We start from the raw sequence: 26559 nt of genomic DNA, 5'->3' as shown, positions 1-26559 counted from the left end.
CTTTTCTCACCTGAGACATTATTTCTGATCTGATGTCTTTTGTGGCCTGATAGAGTTGTTTCTTTACTTCAGTTGCTATCATTTCAGAAATTTCAGGTGTATGACTTGCAGGCTTTTCTGTGTTGATGTCTCCTGAAGTTGTTTTGGGTAGTGTGGAGGTCTGGGATTGCATTTTGCTCCTTTGTTTTATCATTTTTGAAGATCTGGAAGCTTCCTGGAGCATAGCCTCACTCTCCTGTTTGTGTGTGAGTGGCAGGGAGAGAGTCTAATGATCCACCGTGCTCAGTGCAGCTCCTGTGCTGGTGAGTGTTGGCAAGGTGGGGTCCCAGATGCTCCCATATGTTCTTGCATTCATTTGGCTCCCAGGTGTGTGTGGGAATGGTGGGTAAGCTTGCCAGAGTTCCTGATACTGTCTGGGGTTCGGCCCAGCTTCCACAAGAGTGAGGGGGATGCAGGTCATGTTCACTGAGGCTTCAGGACAGAGCCTGCTTCAGATATTGCCCAGGACAGAGCCTGCTTGCCACACTGGAAGGGGAGGGGTGAGGGTGGACTCCCTGAGGCTGCTGACTCTGTCCTGGTTTCAGCTGAGCTCCCAGGCGGGTGCGAGTTGTTCTGGCAGTGACCACCAAGGCCTCAGAAGTTGTCCAGGGCTACACGTGCCTTACACACTAGTAAGCGAGGCACCAGAGTAGCTCACCAGGGTTCCTAAAGGTGTCTGGCATTCAGCCCAGCCCCAGTAGACACACTATGGGAGTAACCAGTAGCCACTGAGGCCCCAGGGGTTGCCAGGGTTCCTCCTGCTTCACATGCTGGTCAGGAAGGCGCTGCCATGCCTCTCCAGGCTTCCTGAAGATGTCCGGGATTCAGCCTAGCCAAGGCAGACACACTGTGGGTGTGACCAGTAGCCACTGAGGCTCCAGAGGGTGCCCAGGGTTCCACCTGCCTTGCACGCTGCTCAGGGAGTTGCCACTGTGCCTCACTGGGCTTCCTGAAGATGTCCAAGACCCTAAGTCTTAGTTTCTTTGTTTGGAAAATGAACACATTTGTACCGTGGAAGTTTATTCTGATTACCAAAGACAGGATAAATGGAATAGCATTAAGAGAGAGCTTTTCAGAAAGATGTTCAGCACAACTTTCAAACTGATTTTCTGTAGCTTAAATTCTGTACTCTGATTTTCCTTCGTCCACCTAATATCCCAAATTCAAAGCCTGAATATACTTTCTCTTTCTAAATCTGATTTGAAAGGTCTATATCATTAGATCTCACCTTTAACATGCATCGGATCATCTGGAGAGGTTGCCAAAACATAGACTGCTGTCCCTCACCCACCCCATGGTGGCTTGGGTATGAAATACAATGGTTACATTTCTTATGATTTTTCCAAGGCTGCTGCTGCTGCTGGCCCAGAGAGCACACTTGGATAAACACTAATCTGTAGAACAGACTTTGAGGATGTTAAAGCTGGAGAAGACTTGGAGGACCATCTGGGAGCCTCTCACTTTTTTATAAATTGATAATGAGTCCGTAATTGGGCCAAAACTGTAACCCAGTCTAACAGTCTTTCTAATTTACCAGGCTGATGACGGAGGACAATTTCAAGTGTTATTTATCCCAAGGCAATTGCATTTTAATCAGGATCCAAACTTTATGCTATCATGTTGGTGATGATTATCATGATCATGAGGATAATGTGTTATTGTGTGGGTTCCTTTAATGTGCCAGGCACTTTCCACACTGTCTCTCCTTGTGGTGAGTCTGTGAAGCTGAGTGCTATGCTGCTCCTGTCCCTAGATAAGGCCACTGAACTCAGAGCGCTCCAGGCGTTGCCCAGGGGTGCCAGGGCAAGGCCTGGTCTGCCTGTCTTCAAATCCTTTTGCCAACATGGTGTACTGTGCTCTCTGTGAACTGGAGTTGAAGATTCTCAAAAGAAAGTGACGGGATCAAAGGGTAGATCTTATAAGAGAAAAGGAACATTGGCTTTTATGGATGTGCAGAATTACCTGCTGCTCTCTCTACCTGCAGTGTGCTCCTCAGAAATGACCATGGTACTCTAGGATACCAGGAAAAGCAGGATGGAGCAGATAGTCACTGGCAGAACCTGGATGCCTGGCCACCACAAGCCATTTTCCACCACTGGTACCTGGGATTTCTCCATCTTCTCAGTCCTCCTGCCCATATGATGGGTGGGTGGCCTCACTGGGATGACTATGACCAGCCTGTGAGGCAGTCTTGTGCCTTCACTTATGGAGGACATGGAGGATACCTCCTACCTTGCAGCCCCAGTGCTTGGGACCTCTACCTCCATCCTGTTCACTTTGGTCTGAAGACAAATTGAGTCTGCATGCTGTGTACACCTCAGGAAAGCAGCTTTCATGGCCATGTGGGAGTCCAGCAGACACCTCTGTCTCTCCCATGGAGCATGTTCTCCTTTGGCTCCTTTGCTGGTTCAGGGTTTCAACCAGATACAAGATCATTATCTTGCCCTCCTTGGGCAGCTGGATTCCTATGGCTCCTGAGTTGGGCTTGGTGAACGGCCCCTGGGGCTTTCTGCTCTCTGTCATTTTGGGCAAAATGTTTCCATTGTGTAGATGACCAGGGACAGGTGGGCTACTCACCTCCAGCAGAGGAAGTGAGTCTTCCTGAGTCTTCCGTGGTTCTCCAGGTGCTTGGTACCCCAGTTCTCTGCTGTCTCCCTGGGGATTGTGGTGCTCATGGTATCTTCCACACACACACAGACATCACACACACACATACACACATACTAAAATTTCCACACACATACACACCTGCATGCCCACATACACTCACATAATCATCTGCATATGCTCTCACACACCTACACACACTCACAAAACTTTCACACATGCATGCACATTCCCCCACACTCATGCACACACCTATACACACATTCCTACATTCACAAACTCACACATTTTTCACACTTGCACATATGCACTCACAATTTTCACACATACATACCCTGACAAACATAAATACACCCCTACACATACATGGTGGCACATGTCCTCACATGCAAATACATTTATACATCCATGCACATTCTCACACGTCCTCACATGCATATACACTCACACACATGGCTGCACATATATGTGCACACACAACCCTCACATACCTGCAGTCTCACACACCCATGCATTCAGACACACATAGCCTCTGCACACTTGCACAGTGTGTTGCTGACTGGGTGAGGGTGGAGGAGTGACTGGCAGGAGGGAGAGAGTGGGAGGGAAGGTGTTTCCATGTCAGCTGGCAGGTGGATCTCTGAAGACTGAGAGAAGGCACCTGAGCATGTGCTGAGCTGGTTTTTGTGCCAGGCACGGTGCTCTGCATCCCAGGATCTCATGCTAGTGGAGCCCTCACAAGACACTGTGCTTAGCCCTGAGAATACAGCTTTGCTCAGAGCTGGGTGTGACGGGTGGGGTTACGGACTTTTTCTACTCAAGATAGGAGGCTGAGTCTCTAAAATTACCCTCATGCACATGTGCAGTCACAGAGGAAATTCTTGCTGAGCATAAGAAACAGAGATTAAAAAATAATAATAAAATCCACTCATCATGGCACCTCCCAAAGCTGACCACAGTATTTTCCATTTGATTTTGATTCTTTATAAGGACAAACCTTTATAAGGGTATTAATGTTGTGACAGGCTCTCATTCATTATATAGCATAATATTGGTTATAATTTATTTAGCAAAGCCCCAAGCATGACACATATCAAGGGCTTTAATCCTCATCAGAACTCTGTGAGGTGTGGCTCATTTTTTATCCAGCAGAATCTGGGCTTTGAAATGTTGAAGAACTTGCCTGGACTCACACAGCCAGCAAGCAGGGCAGCTGGGATTCAGCACCATATGGCTACACTCCAAATTCAGATGAACTCACAGCCAAGGCTGCCTCTTTTTTGACCATGGACATTTTCCTCAATAATTAATACTCTGCAAGCACTATATTAACTGTAATATAATGTCCCATCCCATCATTTAATGCTACCATTTACCCACCTGATTCTTAATTGTTGGGCATTTAGATTGTTTCTGATTTCTTGCTAGTTTCAGTGGGGTTCCTCTGAGAAATCTTTGCACACACATCTTTTTAGAAACTGTAATCCCATAGGAGAAATCCCAAATGGTAGAATTGCTGTACATGCACATTTTAAAAGCATTCGATTCTCCCCCACCAAATTGCCGCTCCAGAAATATCATGCCAGCCCACACTCCTACAAGCAGGCTGTAAAATTGTCCTTTTCTCCACAGATGATGTGGATTTGTACTGTTGCATCTTGTGATTTGGCACAGTGCATAATACAGGTATTGCCGTAGCCAGGGTCAGGCTGTGTCTGGCAACGTGTTGCCATTGTAGGAACACGACTGTCGGAGCTAAGACTTGAGGTGCTTGAAAGGCCGGGTGCTGCTTTGTTGGGATGAAGGGCGGATGCCAGGGGAGGCAGTGTGTGTGCCACTTGGGTGGTTAATGCACACAAGAGCGTGTTTGGTTACCAGAGAATCCTCAGAAATGTATAGAGCCGTGTCCTCCACCCAGAGGTTTAGCCGCCCCATGAACCATCTTTGTTTGTAAAGCTGGAGAGAGACAAGCATTGTGATTCCCATTCAGTTCACAGGAGCCTTTTCTTCAGCCCTCCCTTCTTGAGTCTGATGGCAGTCTGATGGGCAGAAGGGAAAGCGTGGGCTCCTTTGGAGCTGGGTGGTATTGGGTTGACCTGGCTGTGCTGCCCACTGTCTGAGTAGAAGCTTGGAAGAGTCACTTTCTTTTTCCAAACCTTGGTTCCTCCATCTATAAATGCTGATGAATGGTCTGTCCTTGGGAATCATCCCATGGAGAACAGGACCTCAGGTTTCTGAAGATCCTTGGACCCAGTGGCTGCTCCACATCCAGTGTGCACCAGGCACTGGCTGCCTGGCTTCATTTGCATTTTATCCCAGCAGCCTTTGGGACTGAGGTAGACTCCACCAGCATTCTTCCCTGGGGAAACACTCTGGTTGCTTTAGCTGTTCTTAAAGCAGTTGGGATGGAATAGAAGAAGACGATGATGTCCTTTCCTCAAAGGCTGATGTCTCTGAAAGTCTGTGCTCAAGTGAGCTCAGGAAAGGAGGGAAACAGCAGAACAACGAAAGGCTGTGCAAGCTCATTTTATTACCGGGTGGAGCCACAGAGAGTGAGTCAGCCAAAGTTGCGTCTCACCTGTGGCTCTGCTTATGGTGCCCACCTTCCTCCAGCCATGCAGGTCAAGCATCGAATGCCATGTATTAGGCAGGATCCCCTACATGTTAGGGCAGAATGCCCCCGTGGTCCCAGATCCTTTCCATCCCCACCCTTTCACTGTGCAGGTGGGCTGGGAGGGAGTCGATGTTGAGATGAGCTTGGCTTCTGTTTGCTGAGAAGCTTGCTGGGAGATCACTTGGGTGGTCCTGCTACCTGCTGTTGTCCTGGCATCCTTTGGATGGATGTCAAGGTGCCCTTGACTTTCTCCAGTGCCAAAGACATTCTTCCTTTCCCATAAGTCCTCACATCTATTTTTTTGGTGGCTCTATCAATAGTTTTAGTTTTTCTCACTTATTTGTTCATTTTTATTTTTAGGGAAAGGGGAGAATGAAATGAAGCACACCATTTAGAAGCAGTGGAGGGCATCCAGGAGACTTTCTCAGGTGTTTCAGCGCAATGGGTGTAGTTATGCCGCAGTCTGTATAATTACTATGTGTTGCATAAGATCTGATCGCCTTCATGAACCATAATTTATTAAATTATTTCCCTAACGTTGAGTACTTAAGCTGTTCACGTGTTTACTTTATAGTCCGTGCTAAATAGGAAATGCTTTTCATATCTTTTAGATACGTTTGGATTGCTTTTTAGGTTACATTTCAGTTCACTAGGGTAAGAGACGTGAGCAATTTTAAATGTTCCTGTTATGTGTTTTTGCTTTGCTTTCCAAGGGGCTGAGCCACTGTGTGGTGCCAATGGCCATTTTGTCCTAACCTCCTTGACACTGGATATTACCAATTAAAAAAACCCACTGTGGAGGTGGCCAAATTACACTTCTAGCCTATGTTAACTTTCAGATCTCGGCTTTCTTAAATACCCTGTAAATTCCTTCTCTATACTTGGAGAAGCCTGCGCTCGAGTCCCAGGACCCTAGAGCCAGTCCCAGGGCCTCTCTGGGGTTGGGAAGAGCTGGGAATAGGGTCATCCTGCCCTCTGGCTCTACACAGAGCCAGGATGTGGAGAAGCTGGGCTCGATCAATGGCACTGTCTGCAACCCACACGACACATGATGGGTCAGTGACAGGAAATTCAGAGCACGTTTAATACTGTAAATGAACAGGCCAGATAAAGGCAATTCAGCCCACTGACAAGGTGAAATGCAGTATTGTTTTTGTTATGTTTTGGTAGCAGAATGCAAATCTACAGCATTGCTTTGATTTTTCTGGCACTGTGAAATAAACATCAGCATCTATTTGTAAACTGCTCATAGCCTATCGTGCCTTCTCTCAGACATCATCCTCCCTAACTTGCCACCCCCAGCAAGGACAAGGCAAGCCTAGGAGACATGGGGAAGAGAAGCTGGCATGAACAGGACGTGGCAAGAAGAGTGAATCTGCAGATCTCTTGCGATGTGTGGTGGACGGTCTTGGGACACATGCGGGGATGTGGCTGTGCGCACCCTTCTCTGTGAGTGCTGGGCAGTGGGGCGCAGTTGAGAGGAGGATAGGTTCTGGCCTGCACTCTATCCTCCCAAGAGCCCGAGAAAGAATCCTCCACAGAAAGGAGCTGCTAATGTAAAGAAATGGCTATGGCGCCAGTGTGCAAAGACTCTGAGATGGAGTTGAGGGATGCAGAATGGTGGGGAGGAACAGACAAGTTCTCCCACAAAGACTAGATAAGAGGCTGAGCCCTCAGGGAAGGGAGCTGAGCCTAGGCACAGAATGAGTGGGGTGCTGAGACTCAGAGAAGCAAGGGGTGAGCTTGTGACGGGAAGCACGGCACAGCAAGGAGACCGTTGGCAGTCCTGGGGGTAGAGGATTGAGGTATTAGGTGTACCCGTGCGGGCAAGCCAAGCTCCGGACAAGCAGCACAGTTAAGGAAGTGGATTCATAACGATTAGGGACATATGGAAAACTGGTTCTGACCCTTCAAGGAAGAAATGCATCTTAGGATTTTTTATGGGATGGGAGTGGAATAGAGCTAGTTCTGCAAAGTGGGTAAGAAGGGGGTCTTAGTGAAAAAAACCATGTGTCTCACTGGGGCTCTGTGACACACCAGAGAGATTGGGAGAGACCCATAAGGTCCAGAAAGATCTCACTTAGGGTCTTGAATGAAGGAAATTGATAGCTTGGGACCCAGCGGGAAGTCTTAGCACTGCATTCTACTTAGTGTGGGGCTGATAGAAGAGCACGGGGGTACCAAGGAAGTGAAGAAGGTTGTTGAGAATGAGGAGTATTTCATAGAGCTAGTGCTCAGATCTGGCCTGTCTGCCACAGTGGGAGTTCTGATGTGGCTCCCATCTGCAAACATACACATCTTCTTGTCCAGCTCCTGCTTAGGTAGATTGGGGATCTCGCTGCGTGGTTCCTCAAGCAGACCCAAGACAGAATGGCAAATTTGGTCCATTTGCAAATGGGAGGTCGAGGGTCTGGGGTCACCTAGCAGGTCAAGAAAGATTTCTACTTCCCCTCTCTTCTCAGCTGCCTTCCTGGTGAGCAGGGATTTGAGGCTGACATATTGCAAGCATCTTTCTTGGCCTCCTTCTCAGCCTAGTGCAGCAGGATTATAGACGCAGCTTCCTCCTGGCAGCTGTGCCCACTCATCCCCAAGGCTAACGTGCAGCCACAGACGCGCGCAGTGTGAAGGAATCCAGGTGGCTGTTGAGAGCAGCCGGGATGGGCTTTGCTGAGAGTCCGGCTCCAGTCTATCTGAGCCAACTTATTTCTTCCATCCATCGTCCAGGAGCATCACTTGAGAGGTAGGAACGAAGCTGATCTTAATTCTTCCTTCAACATGACATGCCCTTTTGAAATCGTACAAATAACAGTGTCTGATTGTCATGTTGAATTGCGAGCATGGATCTGAAATGTTCCAAAGTCTTACTAAAGCCAAATATTAGGTCATAAGTCAACATTTTGCTGAAAAACTTGGTACTAAGAGGTTGAAAAATTTATATCTTTTCACAACGAAACTTGTTTGCCAGCAGGAAAAAATCTCAAAGACTGTTATCTTCTTACATGGAGGGAGAGAGATGTGTGTAATTTTGCAACCCAGGTCAAAGTCCTTTAGGATTTCTGAAATTGGATTGGCTGAAGAATGAGGCTTTGGTGTAACATTTGAATTGCTCCCCAAGGTGAAAGCCAATAGGCAGCACTGGTGTGTGTCATTTCTGATAAGGAAATGGGTGTGAAAGGCTAGGAGCAGCCTAGTCCCTCAGTGGGAGGTCATGTTCCACCCACAGAGAAGCTGAGAAGAAAATGACTCATCTTGGGCCACGAGCACTTAGGGTCTTGAACGAAGGAAAATCTTGGTTTTCATCTGAGCAGTGGTGGCGTGCAGTGCAGTGCACATGAGGATTCAGTGGGATGCAGGTAGAGCCAGGGATTGTGCCCTCCGCAAGGCCCGGGCTCCTGAAGCTCAGCAGCTTGTCCTATGTTATGTGTGATGTTTCAGCCCAGTGCCCATGCCCACACTGAGGTCTTCCAGCATCTGGTGTGAGCCACAGTAGGAGGGAAGGAAAAGGGGAAGGGACATCTGTGTGCTTACTCTGGAATGAAACCAGATACTGTGCAGCATCAAGAACATTACACTCTGTAAGAAGCCCAAGTGGCAGTGTCTGGTTTGCATCACCTTCCAACACCTAAACCAGCTCCCATCCCCTTGGATGCCCGAACCCTAGTCAAAGTTAGAATCATGGTTCAAGATAGAATTGAAAGGCTGGGGATATAGCTCACCTGCCTGGCAAGTGCAACATCCTGAGTTCAATTCCTGGTACCAAAAAAAAAAAAAATGATAGAAGTGAATGTTACTGTGAAGGTTGGGAAGGAGCAGGACTCCAGCTGTAGACTCCTGAAGAGATTCCTGATGGGATAGTCTTTTTGCAGTTTTTATTGTTCTTAGTACATGTTTGCAGTACATAATATTTACATTTCTTGTGGGAAGTTGGTACATGTCCATAACACATCTGAATCCTTTTTTCACCCACTCCTCATCTCTTCATCCACTTTTCACTTGCAAAATACCTGTCTTCCTACTTCCTGGTATCTATCTTTTATTTTGCTCTTTATTTGTACTTTGGGTTTCTCATATAAGAGAAACTGTGATATTTAAGCTTGTGTGTCTGACTTATTTCACTTAACATTATGGTCTCAAGGTGCACCCGTTTTCCTACATGACTCAAGTTTATCCTTCTTTATAGCAGAATAGTCCTCCATTATGTATAAAAACCACATTTTCTGTATCCATTCATCTGTTGATGGACATATAAACTGTTTCTCGGATTTAGCTATTACAAGAAGGAATAAGCTGAAGCCCTTGCACCTTATGGAATATACTGACACCAGAAACTGGCTCCTGTATAAACATAGGTGTATGTGTGTATGTACAAAGGTGCTGTGTGTGTGTGTGTGGGGCTCACCCTCATGTAAGGCAAGGGAAAGTCAACTGGCAGAAGCCCGGCAGGCACCGTAAAAAGCAGGCACTTGTTCCTAACAGGTTGTTCCCTGTAGAACAAGCTCCAGACATGGCCCTGTGCTGATATTAAGTCATGACTGCCTGGGTGCGCTGAACCCACAGCATCACCCATGTTTACCCAAGGGGGCGCCCAGTCAGGTTCTAAGCAGAATACTGAGTGCACCAGACTCCTCAGTGGTCCCCTGCTGTCTCCAGGGAGCAGCTTCTTCCTCTTGCCCTGCCTCTGTTGTACTCCCCTTGCATGTCTGACCCATCCAGCATTAGACTCTGCATTCTCCAGGGTGAGTGAGAAATGTGCCTATGCCATCGGGACCCTCCTGCAACTCGTTTTCCCTAACCCTCTCCATGACTGGGCTCAGCCCGAGCCTGCACATCTTTTTTTTTTTTTTTTTGGTTTTTCTCCGGTACCGGGACATCTTTTATCTGTAACCAAAACAAGTGGTATCAGCCAGCAGAGGCACTCATGGGTCAGAACATGGGAGGCGAGTTTGCTGGGCTGTCTGGCGGGCAGGAGGACTGTTTAGGACGGTTCCTTCAAATCTTGCCACAGAAGGGACTCACTGCTTGAAGCTGATGCAGCGTGTCAGGCCTGTGGGATATCACTGTGATTTTGGTCTTTCAGGCAAAGAAGGGGAACTATGCCTTTCTGTGGGACGTGGCCGTGGTGGAATACGCAGCCCTGACAGATGACGACTGCTCAGTGACTGTCATTGGTAACAGCATCAGCAGCAAGGGCTATGGGATTGCCCTGCAGCACGGCAGCCCCTACAGGGACCTCTTCTCTCAGAGGTAGGCACAACCAATGGGGTGACTCCAGCAGCCTGCAGCTCCTGAAACAGCAGGAGAATACCGTCTCATAAGAGCTAAGGGCAAACACACTCCCTTATATTCATCACATCTCACTAAACACGGACTGTGTACCACTGCGTCCTCCTCCCCTACTCAGCTAGGGGCTGGGTAGGCTCTGGATTAAAAGGAGGAAGTATGTGGTCCCTTCCTAAGAAGACACCTAGTGTTGGTGGGGCTGTGATTGAGTTGGTGATGCCAGCCCAGGGCATAAGTGTGATGGCAGGTTCACTTTCAGTGTTCTTAGGTGGGTGGCAGTCAGAAGAGAGCCTCTGACCAGACCCAACAGACCCAGGAGGACTTTCAAAGTTGACACCACCAGAGCTCTGAAGGAGTAGAAGTTAGCCAGATAAATGAATAAGGAATAGGGCTTGGGAAAGGCCTAATAATCACTTTTTTTTTTTTTTTTTTTGGTTTTTCTCTGGTACCTAGAACCGAACTCACGACCTTGCGCTTGCCAGGCAGGCACTTTTGCCGCTGAGCTAAATCCCCAGCCCCTGACTTTTAAAGGAAGGTATACCATATCTCCAAAGTGGTAATTGTCATGTGGAAGCTTAGAAATGTGGATCCAGGTGGCAGAATGTCTTATTATTCATCTGTACATGGCCTGAGGGACTGCAGAGGGTAGAGCAGGAGTTTTCTGGTGCAAGGAGATGCTGTGTGCTGGTCCTCCATTGTAGGGAGAGGAGGACCACTCATGCCCCATCCCCAACCTCCCCAGACCAGAATCCAGGTTTCTAAGCCCAATTTAGCTATCTGGCAGTTAATCTTGGCAAATGGTATGGGCACTGGGGAGGAAATGGGGAGGAAAGCTGCAGACAGGAGGGCTCTGGCCTCAGCAAAGTCCAAAGTACCCTTCCCCAGAAACAAACAAACTAGTTGTCTAGTTTGCATTTGCCCATTCAGCTTCCCAGGGGACTTGCTGGTGTAAATTTATCCCTAGAAGCTGCTCAGGACCCGACCAAGTTTCCAGCTGCCAGGCACAGATGTCTGGCCAGCTTTCCTGAGAAAATTAGTCCCTGAATATTCTACCTCACTTTTCTGCGTAGCAGCTCGTCTTGGGCCTTGGCCAGTGACCTTGCGTTAGCCAAACTGAACTGAAGGTAAAAGCCGAGTGGCCTTTTCCCAGCAGCCAGTCTGCTAACAGGGACTCCTGTCCCCGAAGAGTGCTCCGCCTTGGGTCAACCCTGGCACAGGTCTGTGAGGTCGCCCCCTGCTGGGTGAAGGTGGAATTGCGGAGGCCAGAGATGAAGCCCCAAAGGCAGCTCTGTGTTCGTCCACCAAACAAATTCAAACTGTGGCCCAAGTGATGGCCAGGCGTGTTGCCAGTCCCATAAGTGCAGTGTGTGTGAAGCGGGGAATGGGGGTAGGATAATTAGGGTAAATGAGGCTTTGGGTGTTTTTCTAGAATTTCATCAAGTGTACGCTCTGTGCTTTTCTCTGTTCGCTGGAGCAGAGAGTGATGACAAGAGAGAAGGAGTGATTTATCAATTGCTCCAATTCAAGGCATGAAGAAAAAAGGGTTTCTGTCTGAGCTTTAGGGCACACTGGCATTTCTGAGCTTTGTACTAGTTGGTTTTCCTGCCTGTGAGGCTCGGCATGACTGCACAGACCATCAACCTGCAAGCGTCTCTGTGGAGCAGATGGGGAGGAAGCCCACGGAGCCCACACAGCAGCAACACCAAAACGGCAAATGTGCCCCAAGGCAGTGCTCCTGAAGCATGGGGCCCAACAAGGGGCAGTGAGAGTCCCTTGAGCTGGAACTACTCAGTTACCTCCTGTAAGTCTGCAGAGCTGAGTGTCTCCTCTCAAAGAGAGGAGAGAGCCAGCAACCAGGAAACGTGAGACACAACTGGGTTGGTAAATGGAGTCAGGGCAGTGAGAGCCTGAGCTAGGTCAGAGGAAGACATGAAGATCCTCATCTTGGAGAAGGAGATGAATAGGAAAGAGTGTGGTCCCCCTCCTCCTATATCAGGCGCGTGAGGAATTAGATGGTGTTTGTGTGGGCCCAGGGATGGTGGACCATGACCAGCTCGGAGGAGTGCAATTCCAGAGAGGCAGGCTGGCCAGGGAACAGGGTCCTGTGCACAGGTCCCATCCATTCCGCCACTGTGGGGTCTCTGTGGGCTTCTCCCTCCCATCCTAGTGGTCACCATCAGCAGAAGTGGCTCATCTAGTTGTCATGTCATTCTTGCAGGAAGTTATGTATCCCTCTTTGCTTTTATCAGACGGCCATGTGCTCCGTGACCCTAATCAGTGTTTTCACTGCGACACCTGTCTCTGTGGTGAAGCCCTTCCTGGGCTGGTAGCGCCCCTCCTGGTAGACAGGTGTCTGTTGTTGAGGGAACGCTCAGCCCTCAGGTTGCCAACCTGCTGCCACCAGTGGTTCTCCATTGTACCCTGGGTGCAGAAGTATGCGCTGCCTTGGGTGCGCCTTACAAGGGTGACGAGGCTGGTCCAGGAAGAGTGCATCAAGCCATTTGCAGAAAAAGGGTCCATGCATAAGTAGCAGACCTCAGCCTTATTATCTGGCACTTATCTGGAGCCATCTCTCCCTTCATTCTGGGAGCTAAGCTGTTTCCTTGTTTTGGCAGAGGACACGATGTAGACGTATGTGTGAGTAGTGGGGCTTATGTGCTATAGCAGGTTTGCAGGCCACAGCATGCAGAGTGGGCATTCAATAAATGTTTAGCAACTTAATAGCCATTTATTGAGCACCTACTGTGTAGCAAGCTCTACAACTATTGAATAAAGGCAAACACCTGCAATTATATCTGTCTGGAAAATAGAACAACTGGCTTCAGGAAGTGGCTATTATCGCTCTGGCTTCCTTTAAGTGGGATATAGATTATTATAGTGTGCATTAGTTTAGCCTCGTTCTGGAAGGCCCTTTGTGCCTGGGACCTGTCCTCCCTGCTGTACCTGTATTTCAGTTTCCTTTTTATTTGTTTATTTTTGCTTTAATTCTGTGTTCCTATAAATTGCCTTACATTCCTTCTGTGCATAAAAGATGCACACAGTTATGGGTAGCCAAAAGAGTTGAGAAGGTCAGCAAAATTAAGCAGCCCACCTGATGTTACACAGGGGCTTGTTGAAAATGGGGAGGTGAGGATCTGACCTCACCATCTGGCCAGAGCCTCTCCATCCCCTGGACCAGAACTTGGCCTCCAGAGAACAACCTGCTGTTCCACAAGGAGCACGGCCTCCCTGACCAGAACTGTCCAGCTCTGAAGAGTAGCACTGCTGTTTTCTAATTGCAGCCTTGGCCAAATCATCTAGATTCTGAGTCTAAAGTCTTCATGAGGTGAAACAGACATAATAAGGATTGCTCTGCAGGCTATTGTGAGGATTCGGGCAGTGTTGGGTGATTTACTCCTTCTGTGTTCTCAATAAGAGGTAGCTTGGGTCACCAGTGGCCTAAGAAAGCTGCTAGTCAATGCAGCCATCAGAATCTATGGCTGTCACCCTCCCTTTATGGAGCTCTTAGTACTTGCCAAGTCTTGAACCAATGTTTTTCCAGGTAGGTGCATTTATTTAATCTAAGATTGTAGTGATGGGAAAGCTAAGGTGGAGGACCTCAGAGTTTGGATTTGAAAGAATGTTCATCAGAGCAGAGTTTATGTCCATAAACACGAAGCTCCACTGTCTCCAAGGTGAGCCCTTCGTTCAGCTGGTGGCTGTGCATAGGTGGTGCTGTGGCTGCCAGGAAGCTCAGCCCATTCAACCCTGCCAGCTGGGGCTTAATTAAGGCAGCTGCCCCGACACAATAAAAGCCATGTAAAATAGCAAGTGAGACACTGCAGCTGCCTCTTTAATCATGCAACACGGAGAGAGAGCTGTGGTGCTCAGGGGCATTGGGAGCACGACCTGAGCCACACAAATGCATGTGTAAATCATGCGTTTACCTCAGCCGCCAATTTACCTCCTGCCATGCACAGCCTTATTCTGAGATCTTTGTACTCATCAGTGCCCTGGGAACGGAGTGGACGCTACATCATGATCTCCCATGGCCATTTTAGTTTAGATTAGTTTTCATTATTCAGTACTATACATTTATTGACAAAATAAACATCTTCTGATAGCTTAGGTTGCACTGGCCCATGTGTTTATACTAGGGAGAGCACGGAAAGCAGTACACAGCCCCCATCCTGAAGCCATTGCCCTGCCTGTCTGGCAGGGTTCAGCGGTCCATGCCGGGAAGATGAGGATGCTGAGGTTAGCAGGAAAATCCTCTTGTCTGGGGATGCTGAGCTCTTGTGCCTCTGGGGCCTGCCCTTTGCGCTGATCTGGGCCATTTAAAGCCAACGAGAATCTGTGCCCGGCTGTGCCCGTGAGGCTGGCAGGTCCCTCAGCTGTCACCTTTACTTCCACCAACTGTAAGCGCTTGTGTGGTCACTGAGCACAGCATCAGACCTGTGGTCACAGCAGGTTGTGGTGTAGGTCTGGGGTGGGGTCTGAGTGGCCATCCGGCTGAGCTTTTCCTGCCTGTGGAGAACCTGTACTCTTTGTGCTCACAGCAGGGCTCAAAGAATGGCTGCAGGTGGTGCTCACTGAATGTGCCATCGTGGGCCAGGCTCAAGAGCTCTTCTCCCCAGATGGAAAAGCTTGTATATTTGGGCCTCAGGGGCAACTGATTGCCCCTGGCTCACTGTTTAGACTCCCGGGTTTCAGAAGGAAGCCCAAAAGCACTGCAGCAGAAGGAAATCACCAAGAGACATCTAGGATCAGGAGTTGTCCCACTCCACCATGGCACACAGCACAAAATCCTGGCTCCCTTTCCGCCCTCTTGGAACCCAGGCCCGGGCCCTGCCTGCTTCACCGTCTTCTTCTTGCATGCTCCTGTCCCTCACTTAGTGCTCTGTACCCTCTCTGCTTGTGTGTCAGCCTCTTAAACATCTGGAGTTCCTGCCCTGGGTGAGACACTTACACATAGCTCGTCTCAGGAAGTTCTCCCTTCCCTCCTTGAGTGCCAGCCCTGCCAACCTCAAAGTGGCTTTGGCAAGATATTTCACCTCTCTGCCCCATTGTCCTCTTCTGTAAAAATGAGAAAACAGAAGTAAGCATCTCAAAGTGTCAGCGTGAGGATTCAGCAGCACTTGCCAAGCTCTTCGGGTCTTCCTTGGCCCAGAGAACCGGTTGAATGATCAGTGGTTCTTGGAGAGCTTTCCCTTACCTGTCACCTCCTTCCTGACCTTGTCCTCATCCTCCAGTCCAAGCTCCTTCCAAATTTACTATTTCCTGGTCCATCTACTTTCATGTCACAGCCTGTGTTTTTACATCAGTTGCTCTTGTGGCTTTACGGTTGTGTTTGTGCTTCTTGACCAGAAGTTCATCAGTGCAGAGACTTCTTAAATCAAATGAATGAATGAAAGATTTTGTGGATCGTAGTGGGACAAACTGAGGATAGGTGTGCTGTGTATCCCTTATCTAAAATGCTTGGACCAGAAGTTGTAGAGGTTGGGATTTTTTTTTCTGATCTTGGAATATTTACAGTACCTCAGGAATGGGACCAAAGTCTAAACATGAAATGTATTTATGTTTAATATACACCTTAGGCACATAGTCAGAAGGTAATGTTATACAGTATTTTAACTTTATGCATGAAACAGTGTTGATTCATCAGAGGACATGTTGGTGCTCAAAGTTTCAAATTTTGGAGCGTTTCAGATGGCAGATTTGGGGTTAAGGATGCTCAACCTATGGTTTTGGGGGTTTGGTAGAAGAGATTTGGGGGATCATGAACATCCTAACCCACAGGCTGAGTGTCTGTATGCTTCGCTTCCCAGTTGCCCAGTGTTATCCTGAGCACCGGCCATGGTGCACCGCCCATGTGAAGGTCCTGTGAACTGTGCTGTTGGACTTGGCCCTGGCACTGGGATGGGCGGAGAGAGCAGAGGGCTGGGCGTGTTTGGTGGGAGCATCTGTCTTCGGTGTGGAGACTGGCTTGCGAGGGGAAACTGAGGTGGAAGGCAGCTCAGGTGGTTCAGGGTTGTCCACGGTGGGGCCAGCATGGCGGGGTGGTGGCCAGTGCTCCCATGGCTAATTGATGAGCTCAGTGGCTCTGGCTCACCTGGGTTATGTCTTGCAGGATCCTGGAGCTACAGGACACAGGAGACCTGGATGTGCTCAAGCAGAAGTGGTGGCCGCACACGGGCCGCTGTGACCTCACCAGCCACTCCAGCGCCCAGGCCGATGGCAAATCCCTCAAGCTGCACAGCTTTGCTGGGGTCTTCTGCATCCTGGCCATTGGCCTCCTCCTCGCCTGCCTGGTGGCTGCCCTGGAGTTGTGGTGGAACAGCAACCGGTGCCACCAGGAGACCCCAAAAGAGGTCCGTACGTAGGGCGCCTCCCACTTCCTCAGCTTGGAGGCAGGAGGGGCACATGGGGCCATTGCTGGGTGGTTTTCATCCAGTTAGTGTTCAACCAAGTCACCTTGTCCAGGGACAGCAGCATTTATTACTGGGGCATGGTTTCATTTTGATTTTAAAGCGAGAGAAAAAAATGTAGTTGTAGGGGATGTTGTTATGTTTGAACAAAATGTTGAGGTGCCAGCCATGGCCACTAAAGTCCTGTATTTATCTGTAGAGCAGGAACAGCGTGGGCAGCGCCAGAGAGCCCTTCCCCACCCTTCCCCGCCCATGTGCCTCCACCTTGGCCTGGAGAGACCACCTGTAGGGTAAGAGAGGAGCCCGCTCCTTCCCTCCCAGTTCTCTTTGACTTCTCGCCTAGAGCCGCAATGTAGAGGGGACCCCTGCTCCTCCCACCGCCCTTCCCCTCTCACCTTCCTTGTAGGGCCCACCTTGCTTGCCTCCCCTCAGGGTGCACTGCTCAGGGGCACAGCAGCCCTGTCCAGACTCTGGGTGCACCGCCCTCCTTGCGCATGCCTACCACAGCAGATTCCGTCTGTCCCTTGAAATTTTCTTCTCCTGGAGTGTTTGCTCTTCTTCAAGCTAAGCTTTCACTTTTTAAATAAAAACTTCATGAAGGTCCCTTGGAGACCCCTAGAAGAGGGCAGGAAGGCATATTGTTTGGTGAGGCCGCTGCAGCAGCAGAAGCCGTAGCCGCCCAGCCATCTGCAGCATCAGCCTGGCCACTCCCTCGTGAGCCTGTCACTCCCTGCCACATGCACCTTGCTACATCTGGAATCAGGGCTCTGCTTGCTGATTTTGTTGGAGTGGAAAGACATAAATCTCAAACGGGAAACAGCAAAACAGCCAGCATCAAATCCTAAACCAGTCCTTTTTGAAGCAAGAACCTTGCTTGTTTTTGTTCTTGGGTGACATGTAACAAGTTCATAAAAATGGCTTCCAAGGCAGGGACTCGAGAAAGCCAAAGTGCGCCACAGTGGGAGAGGAAACAAGCAGGAGGGGAGAGCAGGCCTCTTCCTTCTGAGCCTGACCTAGGGCTGGGGCTCGGTGCCTCCGACAGTAAGGACGGGCCACCTGGGCCGAGGCTCTGTGGGTTGCAGTGATTGCTGCCACAGCCCCGTTCAGTGTCCAGAAGGGAGCCCCCTGCGAGGATGGTGGTGGCTGTCCCTCTCCATCCTCTCTGATTCTTTGCTCACCCCCAGCAGTGAGCGCTCTGTCCTCCTCCTTCCTCTTACCTGGAAGGAGGCCACTGCTGAGTCAGTGTGTCTGAAATGATCCGGGGATGTCCCTCCTGCCCCCATGCCTTCTGTGTTCCTCTGTGCAAGAAAACGAGAGGCCTGGTTCTGCCACCAACCTGGTAGCTCTCTGCTCACTCCTGGACCACAGAAGGGAAAGAAGGAAGAAATTTAGGGAAAGTTTACAAAAAGGAATAGTTAATGGGTCCATCTCAACCTTTATTTGCAAGTAGAAAATCCTGCATGAAGAAGCCGCTGGGAAGGCCCTTGAATTCTGATGAGTGGTTTTAGGGAGGAGCCCCGTATACCTCTGCAGCTGATCTACTTCATCAGCCTCTGCACAACACAGCCAGGGCACCCTCTCCTGCTGTCACCAGCCAGGCCAAGGTGAACAGAGCCTCTGAGGGCAACAGGATGGGGTGGTCCCAAAGCTACTGCAGTAGGAACAGGGGTGACTGGGCAGATGGGAGACACACTATCCAAGCCATACTGTGCCTCCTGCCTGTGTTGTCTGGGGGTTTGACTATTTCCTATGTCTCCTGCCTGATTTCCTTGTACACATGCCCCTCAGGTCAGGGGAGCAGGAGGTAATCTTCAGGGCGGTGAGCACTGCACTGTTGTGAAGATGGCTGTCCTGTTGGTGTCTGCATCACAGGCTCCACTAGGTCCAGGAGGAGGCTGGAAGTCCTAGTCACTTCCTAGCCCCTACTTTATGATAGTTCCTGCCTGGACCACCCAGAGTTCATTGTTATGGGAGGAGTGCATACACACACCTATGCATGCATTTGGGAAGCAGGTGAGAAAGTGACAATGATAATCATTGTTGAGGCACAAATAGGAAGACAGAGGCAAACAGAGACCAGAAGAACCAGAGATGACCATGCTGTTAGACACAGCAACCTTTCTTGCCAGTAAAGTACTTTCTCTTCTCTTCTGGCTTTGACATAAATCCAGGGTCCCAGTGACAATGGGATGCACGGTACAACATGTAGGTCTTTCTGTCCCAGCTGACAGTGACATCCAGCGCAGTAGCCACCATTCATCCTGCCCCTTCTGTGTGGCTAAGAAGGGCTTCATGGGAACATTCCATCTTTTTTGTTTTATGGGTTTCTGATCTTCAAAAGAAATTCCCCCCACCACCCTTCTTTTTTCCTTTAGTAAGCTCACTATAGGGACCCTGCCTTTCCCCTTAGGGAGTTTACTTCCTCAAAGGCAGATGAGGCACAGAGCTCACCAAGATGCCTCTATCCCATTGATCAAGGCTGCCTGGAAGGCCGTCAGTTACCACCAAAATGCAGGGTGGCTCCAACTCCAGCCAGAGCATGGTGTGGCTGGGGGCTGTGTGGTAAGAATTGCTGGGCTCAGAGCTGTTAGGAGGGACTGTTGAGGATGGGTACCAATCCCAGGGCTGGAGATGAGAAGGGAAATCGCTAATAGGATGGGATAAACAAAGAGTTAATCAGGAGTGTGGGAACAAGGGAGCTGCTGATAGAAGAGGCTGGAGGAGGAGGCAGTGGGATCTGCCTGAAGGACTGAGCCACCAGTCTGCAGGGTTGGGACCTCATCATGTCTCAAACAGGAACCGGGGAAGGGGCTGAAATGACAGTACTTTAGAGCCATGTCTTTAAACCCTTTGGAAAAGTAGTGATGGTGTTTAATCTAGACCCATTTCGTGTTACTGGTTGCCCTGTCTTATGGAGAAGCATTTGCAATTAGGTGAGTGTCTGGTTACTCACAGAATGTTTCATTTTGGGACATTGGCCATATTTCTTAAGAGCTAGAAACCTGTCTTTGGGTGGAGCCCAAGCTGTGTTTAATGGCTTGTGCTGGGTGTCTTTGGAGTTTAGACACCTACTTGGGGAAGAGTAGTAATGTGCACTCGGCCCTTAATATTCATGCACATCTGAGCTCATATTTTTTCTGAGGAATCAGACAATTATGTAGTTACCCAGTGCAGGTGAGTGCACCAAGCTCCGGGCTGCAGTAAAGAGCCACCCGCTAGATTTATGGGGGATGAGGAGCCATTGCTCCGAGAATAAAATGTTCATGAAATAAAGATGAGAACCACACAAATGGGAGATGACACGAGGAGCGAGAGAGGACGCATTCATCATTGGGCGGGAAGCTTGGCATTCTTGTCACTTCCTGCCTTGCTGCCTCCCCACCCCATTTCTGCAGCAGACAGGAGCTAATGGAGGCCTCGTGGTAGAAGGCTGGGTCACAACTGGCCCCTTTGTTTCAGAAGGCCCCCTCAACACCCTCTCCATGAAAGATCCGGTCCCAGGGACCCTCTTCAACTCCATGCCCGCGTGTGCCCCCATTCCCTTGCTGTCTTCTGGACTCCATGCAGAGATTTTCCCTTGTGCACCTTTTCCCTCTTCACTTATGCCATTCCAAGGTGCATAGAGTGACTTATGGATGTACCTGTCCCAGCACTGTGCTTGGTTGATGGCGGCCAAGGGGATCCTCCTTTCTAAGGACATGGACAGGATGATGAGGATTGTAAAGAAAACAAGTCTCACCTGAGGGCACCTTCCCTGTACAGTAGCGAGAAAATTACTTACTGTCTTTTCAACCCTCTGCAGCAACATTCAAGGTAGTCATCCCTATCCCCAGAGAAGGGACAGAAGTGGCCAGGGCCAAGCTGGAAAGCAAACTGTATATTCTTCCAGAGATAGGTCTTCAGAGAGCCAGGGCACTGGGATTGTGTGTGTGTGTGTGTGTGTGTGTGTGTGTGTGTGTGTGTGTGTGTTGGGGGGTAGGGGGTGGGGTGGGGTCATGGCTTTCTGCTAGCCATGAGGAGTTTGGGAGTTTGGGAATGAAGGGTGACTCAGTTCTTCCATGGGCCATGCTCCTGGTATGGCCTGTATATTCTCTGAGCCCTGGTTTCCCTCTTGTGCTGAGAACTGAGCCTGGCAAGTAGCTGCACTGCCGAGATCAGAAAAGGTGACACAGGGTACAGAGAATGAAGGGGCATCATTCAGGCCTTTGCCCCGGGCCTTCCAGTATGAAGGCACTGCACTCTTACTACACGCCATGCTGTATCTCAGAACCAGCTCACCAGCGAAGCCTGCCCTGCTTCTGAGTGCTGGCCACCTCCCTTGCTGAATGTGATTCCTCACTGCCAGTGATTTTTTTTACCTGCCTGTCCCTGCTTCCAATCTACCAGCACCTCCTCAGCTCCACATTCCCATCCCTTTGCCCACTCTCCTGAACATGGAGGCACTTGTTAAAGGAATGATGGATATTACTGATATATCGAGCATCTTCCATGTGCCAGGAATCAAAGATGAATGTGTTACCAAGAGCATTAGCTCATCTGGTAGTAGGAGCTCAGAAGTATTTCTTGAATGAATGAACCAGTCTGGGATCCTATAAAGAAAGTGTTATTCATGTTAAATTGTTGTGTAATCATTGAAGCTGGATCAATGGCTTGCAGTTCTGGCTGCACATCAGAAGTGATTAATTCTGAAGCTTTTTAGTAATGCAGATACTTGAACCTCATTTCCCAGAGGCTCGTAGTCAGGATACATAGACAATCCTAATTTCTATAATTTCTAGGTATACTTCTGACATCCTGCCTAAAATAAAAACTTTCCGCCAAGGTGCACACCAACTTTCCAAAGTGGGACTGGGAACATCCAGCCTTCCAGAGTGCAAGAGAGTACAGTTTTGGAGCTGGGTGGCCGTGAGCTCTCTTTATAATTTCCACTTACCCTGGAATTGTTTAAGTGTGGGCAAATCGCTTCACTCCTAGCCTCAGTTTCCTCCTCTGTATCCTTGCTTCTCCCCCCTGTGATGTGGAGTGGTTGGTGGCTCCCTCTCATGGCCCTGCCCTGCAAATGTGCAATTAAGATGATCAAAACTATTGTGCATGGACATTTTGTAAAACTGCCCATCATCCCCTGAGGTCATTTCATTGACTTAGCATTCAGCTTTGCTCTTACCCAGCCATGACTTTCAGACCCCAAGCCCAGCATAAGTCTTGGGAGCAGTGCTTAAGGAGATCACATTTTTGGCTTTCTCCCAGCCGCTGGGTCTCATTTACCACCTGGTTGGGCTCAGTGGTTACCGAAGAACGCTGCCAACAACCACCCGAGTCAGGTTGTAAGTCTCTCATCCCTAGTTTTGTTCCTGCCCAACTTAAAATAGGAGCTGTTGGACTCCAAACAAAGTCAGTTCTAACGAGTCCCCCGTGTAACAGGCTGTTACATAGATGATGGTTTAGTTAATTACCGTTTTCCAATACACTGGATTATTTCCACGTTGGTGAACAGCGGCTTAATTACAGAACTTTATCTCTCTGCAAGACAATGCCTGAGAGAGGTTCCCCAGTAACCTTTGTTGGTGCATCTGCTGTCACGTTTAATATGGGGTGAGAAATGCAGAGCTGGAATGCAGCCGATTCGTGGGTAAATGCAGTCAATGAATTTTATGTCATATGCAGGGATGTTTGAGTAGGTCAGTTACCCATGGTAGATTAATGAACGCAGAGATAAGTTTCCAGGTCTCTTTCCACAGCTGTCATTACCTGGCTGAAAACCGAAACCTTGGGATAATGAGGATGTAAACGAATGTAGTTCACATAAAAAAGGCCCATTATTTGAATTTGCATAACATTATAGAATGCACCATTTTGTCCACAAGATGGATTTTATTCCATCACTTCTGCTTCTTTCCTTGAATGAGTGATGACACCTGCCTTCTCCTTCCTTGACCAGAGATGCAGAAGGTACTGTTAGACACGTAATGAATGACCTTGTGTGTGCTGTCTGTGGCCCCAGATGATGCAGGAACACAGAGCTTTCAGGACCACAAGCCAGGTGGCTCTCTGCTGTGTGCTCCTCATTCTTGGCCCTGCCAGCAGCTTAGTGGACCCAGAGACAGACAGGCTACCTTTGCTTTCCAGGGGGTCAGGGGAGTATCTGCATTTAGTTCAACCCATTTTCAAGTGCATTGAAATTCCTAGTACAAAACACTCTTGACGGCACCCTCTTCTGCCAGTTTGTCTTGATGTTGGTGCTATGAGGCTTATGGGATCTGAATTGAATGAGGTCCTGCTGGCGCACAGAGTTTGGCGTTTTGACAGCCATTTGGCGTGAGAAACTCTCCCTGGAAATTCTGTTCAGTTGTTGTGGACATTTGTTGGGTGTCCTCATGTGGAGAGGTTAAAACTAATGAATAACCACAACCAGAGCTGATTCGCACTGCACGGCCTTGCAGTCCTGTGGACTGGTTCATGCCTCCTCAATTTGAGGTAAGGGAAGAACATGTGAGTTGAAGAAACTGTTTAAACCCTTTCCTCTGGAAGTCCTGACATGAAGGTAATTGGCCACCCCTGTACCCGCTCCTGGGTTGGTCTTTATTCTAAGTGCTTTGCTGTTATCTGATCGGCTCCTCCCAGCTGCACTTAAGATGCTAGCTTGGTGCCTGGGCCCTGGTGCTTTCCCAACCCCACACCCGTCCTCTTCCTCTCCTTCTGCCTCAGTGGGGAAGAGATCCGCCCCTGAGACACCTTCATCCTCACACTTTTTCTTCAGAAGATTTGGATCTGTCTGTCTCCTTTGCAAAAACCTCCGTGTGTTTGTTTTGCTGGCACGAGGTGGAGAGAGTTCCTTTCTCTTTGCCCCTACTCCCAACTTCCTGCCTTTCCTTGACCTTCCGGGACAGGAGATTATCCTTTCTCTCTCTTTAAACCCTGGCAAAACAAAAAACTCCTAAACAATCTCCCCTGACCCAGCACTTAATTGACTCTGAGCAAAGGGCCAGGCTCTCCCTCCTAACTGCCCAAATCCACCGTGAACACAGCTGGTACCAAGACACTGGCTCCTGGCTGCTAATTAGTTCACTCTTAAACTTTATTTCCTTCATCCTCAAAGGGGACCTTAAAGTCCAGAAGTGAGAACAGAAAGGAGGAAAAGGCAAGATTATGCAATTAACCAATTCTTCCAGTGATCCCCAGGACTGCCTGGTCACCAGTTTTCCCTCTATAGAAACAAGTCTATACTGAGGGCATCCTGCCTGTCTACCCTTCTCAACCTTTGTTGGCCGCAGAGAAGGCAAAGTTATCTGCTGAAACCTTGCATTATTTGAAATTATTTCATTGTCTCCAGCTTCTACACTCTCTAGTACCCCTCCTCTAAGCTCTTTTTGATGAAAATATCTTATGGATACAAATATTTGCCAAAACAGCTATGGCACTGACTGTGGCTAATGCAGATAAAGGAACCGTGTCCTGTATCAGATCACATTCTGCAGCAGAAGCTTCACAGGAGCTCAGAGCAGCCATGAGGAGGCTGAGGTGCAGGCTTGGTGAAGAGCGGAACTGGAGCTGGTCCAGAGACCTGGGACCCAGGAGCTAGGAGGGTAGACCAGAGCAGATTGCTGGGGGAGTCACATCTGCTTACCCAAGGGGACACTGTAACTAGTAAGCTGGATCACCAACTTGAATGTCTTGAGAGCCACCTAGGAGATTAGTAAAGTACATTTCTAGGTGTGTCTAAGTGTGAAATTGTGCACCATATTTGGTCCCTTGCTCCTTCCTCTCTGACATTGTTCTCCTGTGCTCTGCTTCCCATCCACCCTGAGCTGAGCAGATTTGCTCTGCCACAGCCTGCCACCATTACATTTCTGCCTTGGAGCCAAATGACCATGGACTGAATCTTCTGAAACCCTGAGCCAGGGAAATAATTTCCTCTTTTTAATGGTCGGTTTCAGGTTTTTGATCCCAGCAGTGGGAAAACTGACCAGTACAAACACCAGCCATTTTCTGTCACTTTATCCCTTCGTTCAGGATTCAGATTCGGTCCTATTTTCTTTGTTGGGGTCATGGTCCTGGCTCTTGGGTAGGTGAGCAAGTTCCCTGGGAAGCGGTTACCCAGTGCAGACAGTAATTCTCCAAAAGCAATAGACCCTGAACTTCTTTAAAAGAAGAGCATTGATACCTTTATAAAATACTATTAAAGTCATTTTATAAAAAGCAAAACATAAAATGTATAGAAAAGGGGAAAGTTGCATGGCACTGGCTCAATCATGAAGATAATTAAGAACTCAAGTTTGATTTGTTATTTACCAATGGTCCCCAAATTATCATTCTTTGTTTTAGTATTTTTCAACTCTAGGATAGTTCTAAAGCAATATGCATTCAGTAGCAATCCTACTTTGAAATTTGAATTTTTGTCTTTTGCTGGACTAGCACAGTTGGGAACCATGTTCTTTGGCAATGCTAGATAGCAGCAGTGAGCCACAGCTTTCAGCTAGCCACAGTTGTGAGCGGAAGCAGCCCACACTCTACAGAGTGCTGTGTGGCTGAGCTATGGTGTTGGGTAGGGTAGACAGAGCAAATGCATTGCAGTCTTGGGATATTTTCAACTTAGGATGAATTTATCTCCTAAGTTTACACTTAGGAATTTACCTCCTAAATTGAGGAGTAAGTGGTAACAGACTTTTGGAGGAGGGGCTGGGGATTTAGCTCAGCAGCACAGCGCCTGCCTGGCAAGTGCGAGGTCGTGAGTTCCATTCCTGGTACCGGAAAAAAAAAAAAAATAGAATCTTGGAGGAGTCATTGAAAGCATTTCATGAATGGCATTTAGCCAGGAAAAGTAGAAGCCTGATGTCCTTCAGCCACTTCTCTCCATTTCACCAGGACACTTGCCACCCCAGAGGTGCCCTCAACTCAGAGATGATCTCCCAGCTCCAGGGAGCTGACCTTTGCTTATATGGGGCTTGTGATCACTGGAATCTGGGCTCTGCCTTAAGGTATTGCCAAGGACACCTGATGTCATGTCCATCCTTGATACCAAGTCTAATTGTATTGACCCTCTTCCCCAATAGGTGGTCTCTTATTATCTAATTTCTTCTTTGCCTGAAACAAGTTCTCCATTGTCTTATGGATGTCATCAGGTTTCCTGCTCCGGGAGAAGTTTTGAGAGAGAATGATATCAGGTGTCTTGCCAGAAGTCAAGCACCAGCTGCCGGCTTTTGGCTTAAGATGTAAGGCAGTGGTCCTCCATTCCCCAGGCTGAGAATCTAGGGCAAGGAGAAAATCACAGGGCGCAGCAGTTCCTTGCCAACATGAGACATGCTGAGTTGAGTCCTCCTGGGAGTAGCCCTGGGTTGGTGCATTCCGATGACGGAAATGCATCTCAGTTATTTAGGATAACTCTTCCTTGGGGAACTCCTCATGTCCCAGCCCCAGAACAGTTCAATACAGCCATGGGAACAACCTTATTCTACAGGATTCCTTTCTTTCTGAAAAACATATCAAGGCATCTAAGTTTCTTGGGATTTCCAACACCCCTACAAGGTGGACAAGGCTTGGGGTCCTCTCTTCAATATAGGGTGTCAGTGTTAGAAAACCCACATTGTTTTCTTGAAATTCAACTTTAATGTGGTA

At 48.7% G+C, this 26559-nt stretch overlaps 1 protein-coding gene across 1 annotated transcript in view; it reads left to right on the top strand.

Moving 5' to 3' along the window:
• Window positions 1–26559, top strand: part of Grid1 (glutamate receptor, ionotropic, delta 1) — a 661017-nt gene that overhangs the window by 630406 nt on the left and 4052 nt on the right. The window contains exons 15-16 of the mRNA XM_013506310.1: window positions 10338–10504; window positions 16650–16890. Of these exons, the coding sequence (XP_013361764.1) occupies window positions 10338–10504; window positions 16650–16890 (408 nt within the window). The remainder of the gene's footprint in view (window positions 1–10337; window positions 10505–16649; window positions 16891–26559) is intronic.

The sequence above is a fragment of the Chinchilla lanigera genome, unplaced genomic scaffold (assembly GCF_000276665.1).
Source record: "Chinchilla lanigera isolate Chin_1 unplaced genomic scaffold, ChiLan1.0 scaffold00109, whole genome shotgun sequence".
Taxonomy (NCBI): Eukaryota; Metazoa; Chordata; class Mammalia; order Rodentia; family Chinchillidae; genus Chinchilla; species Chinchilla lanigera.
Note: the sequence above shows the minus strand (reverse complement) of the source record. Positions and strands in the feature narration are given on the sequence as shown.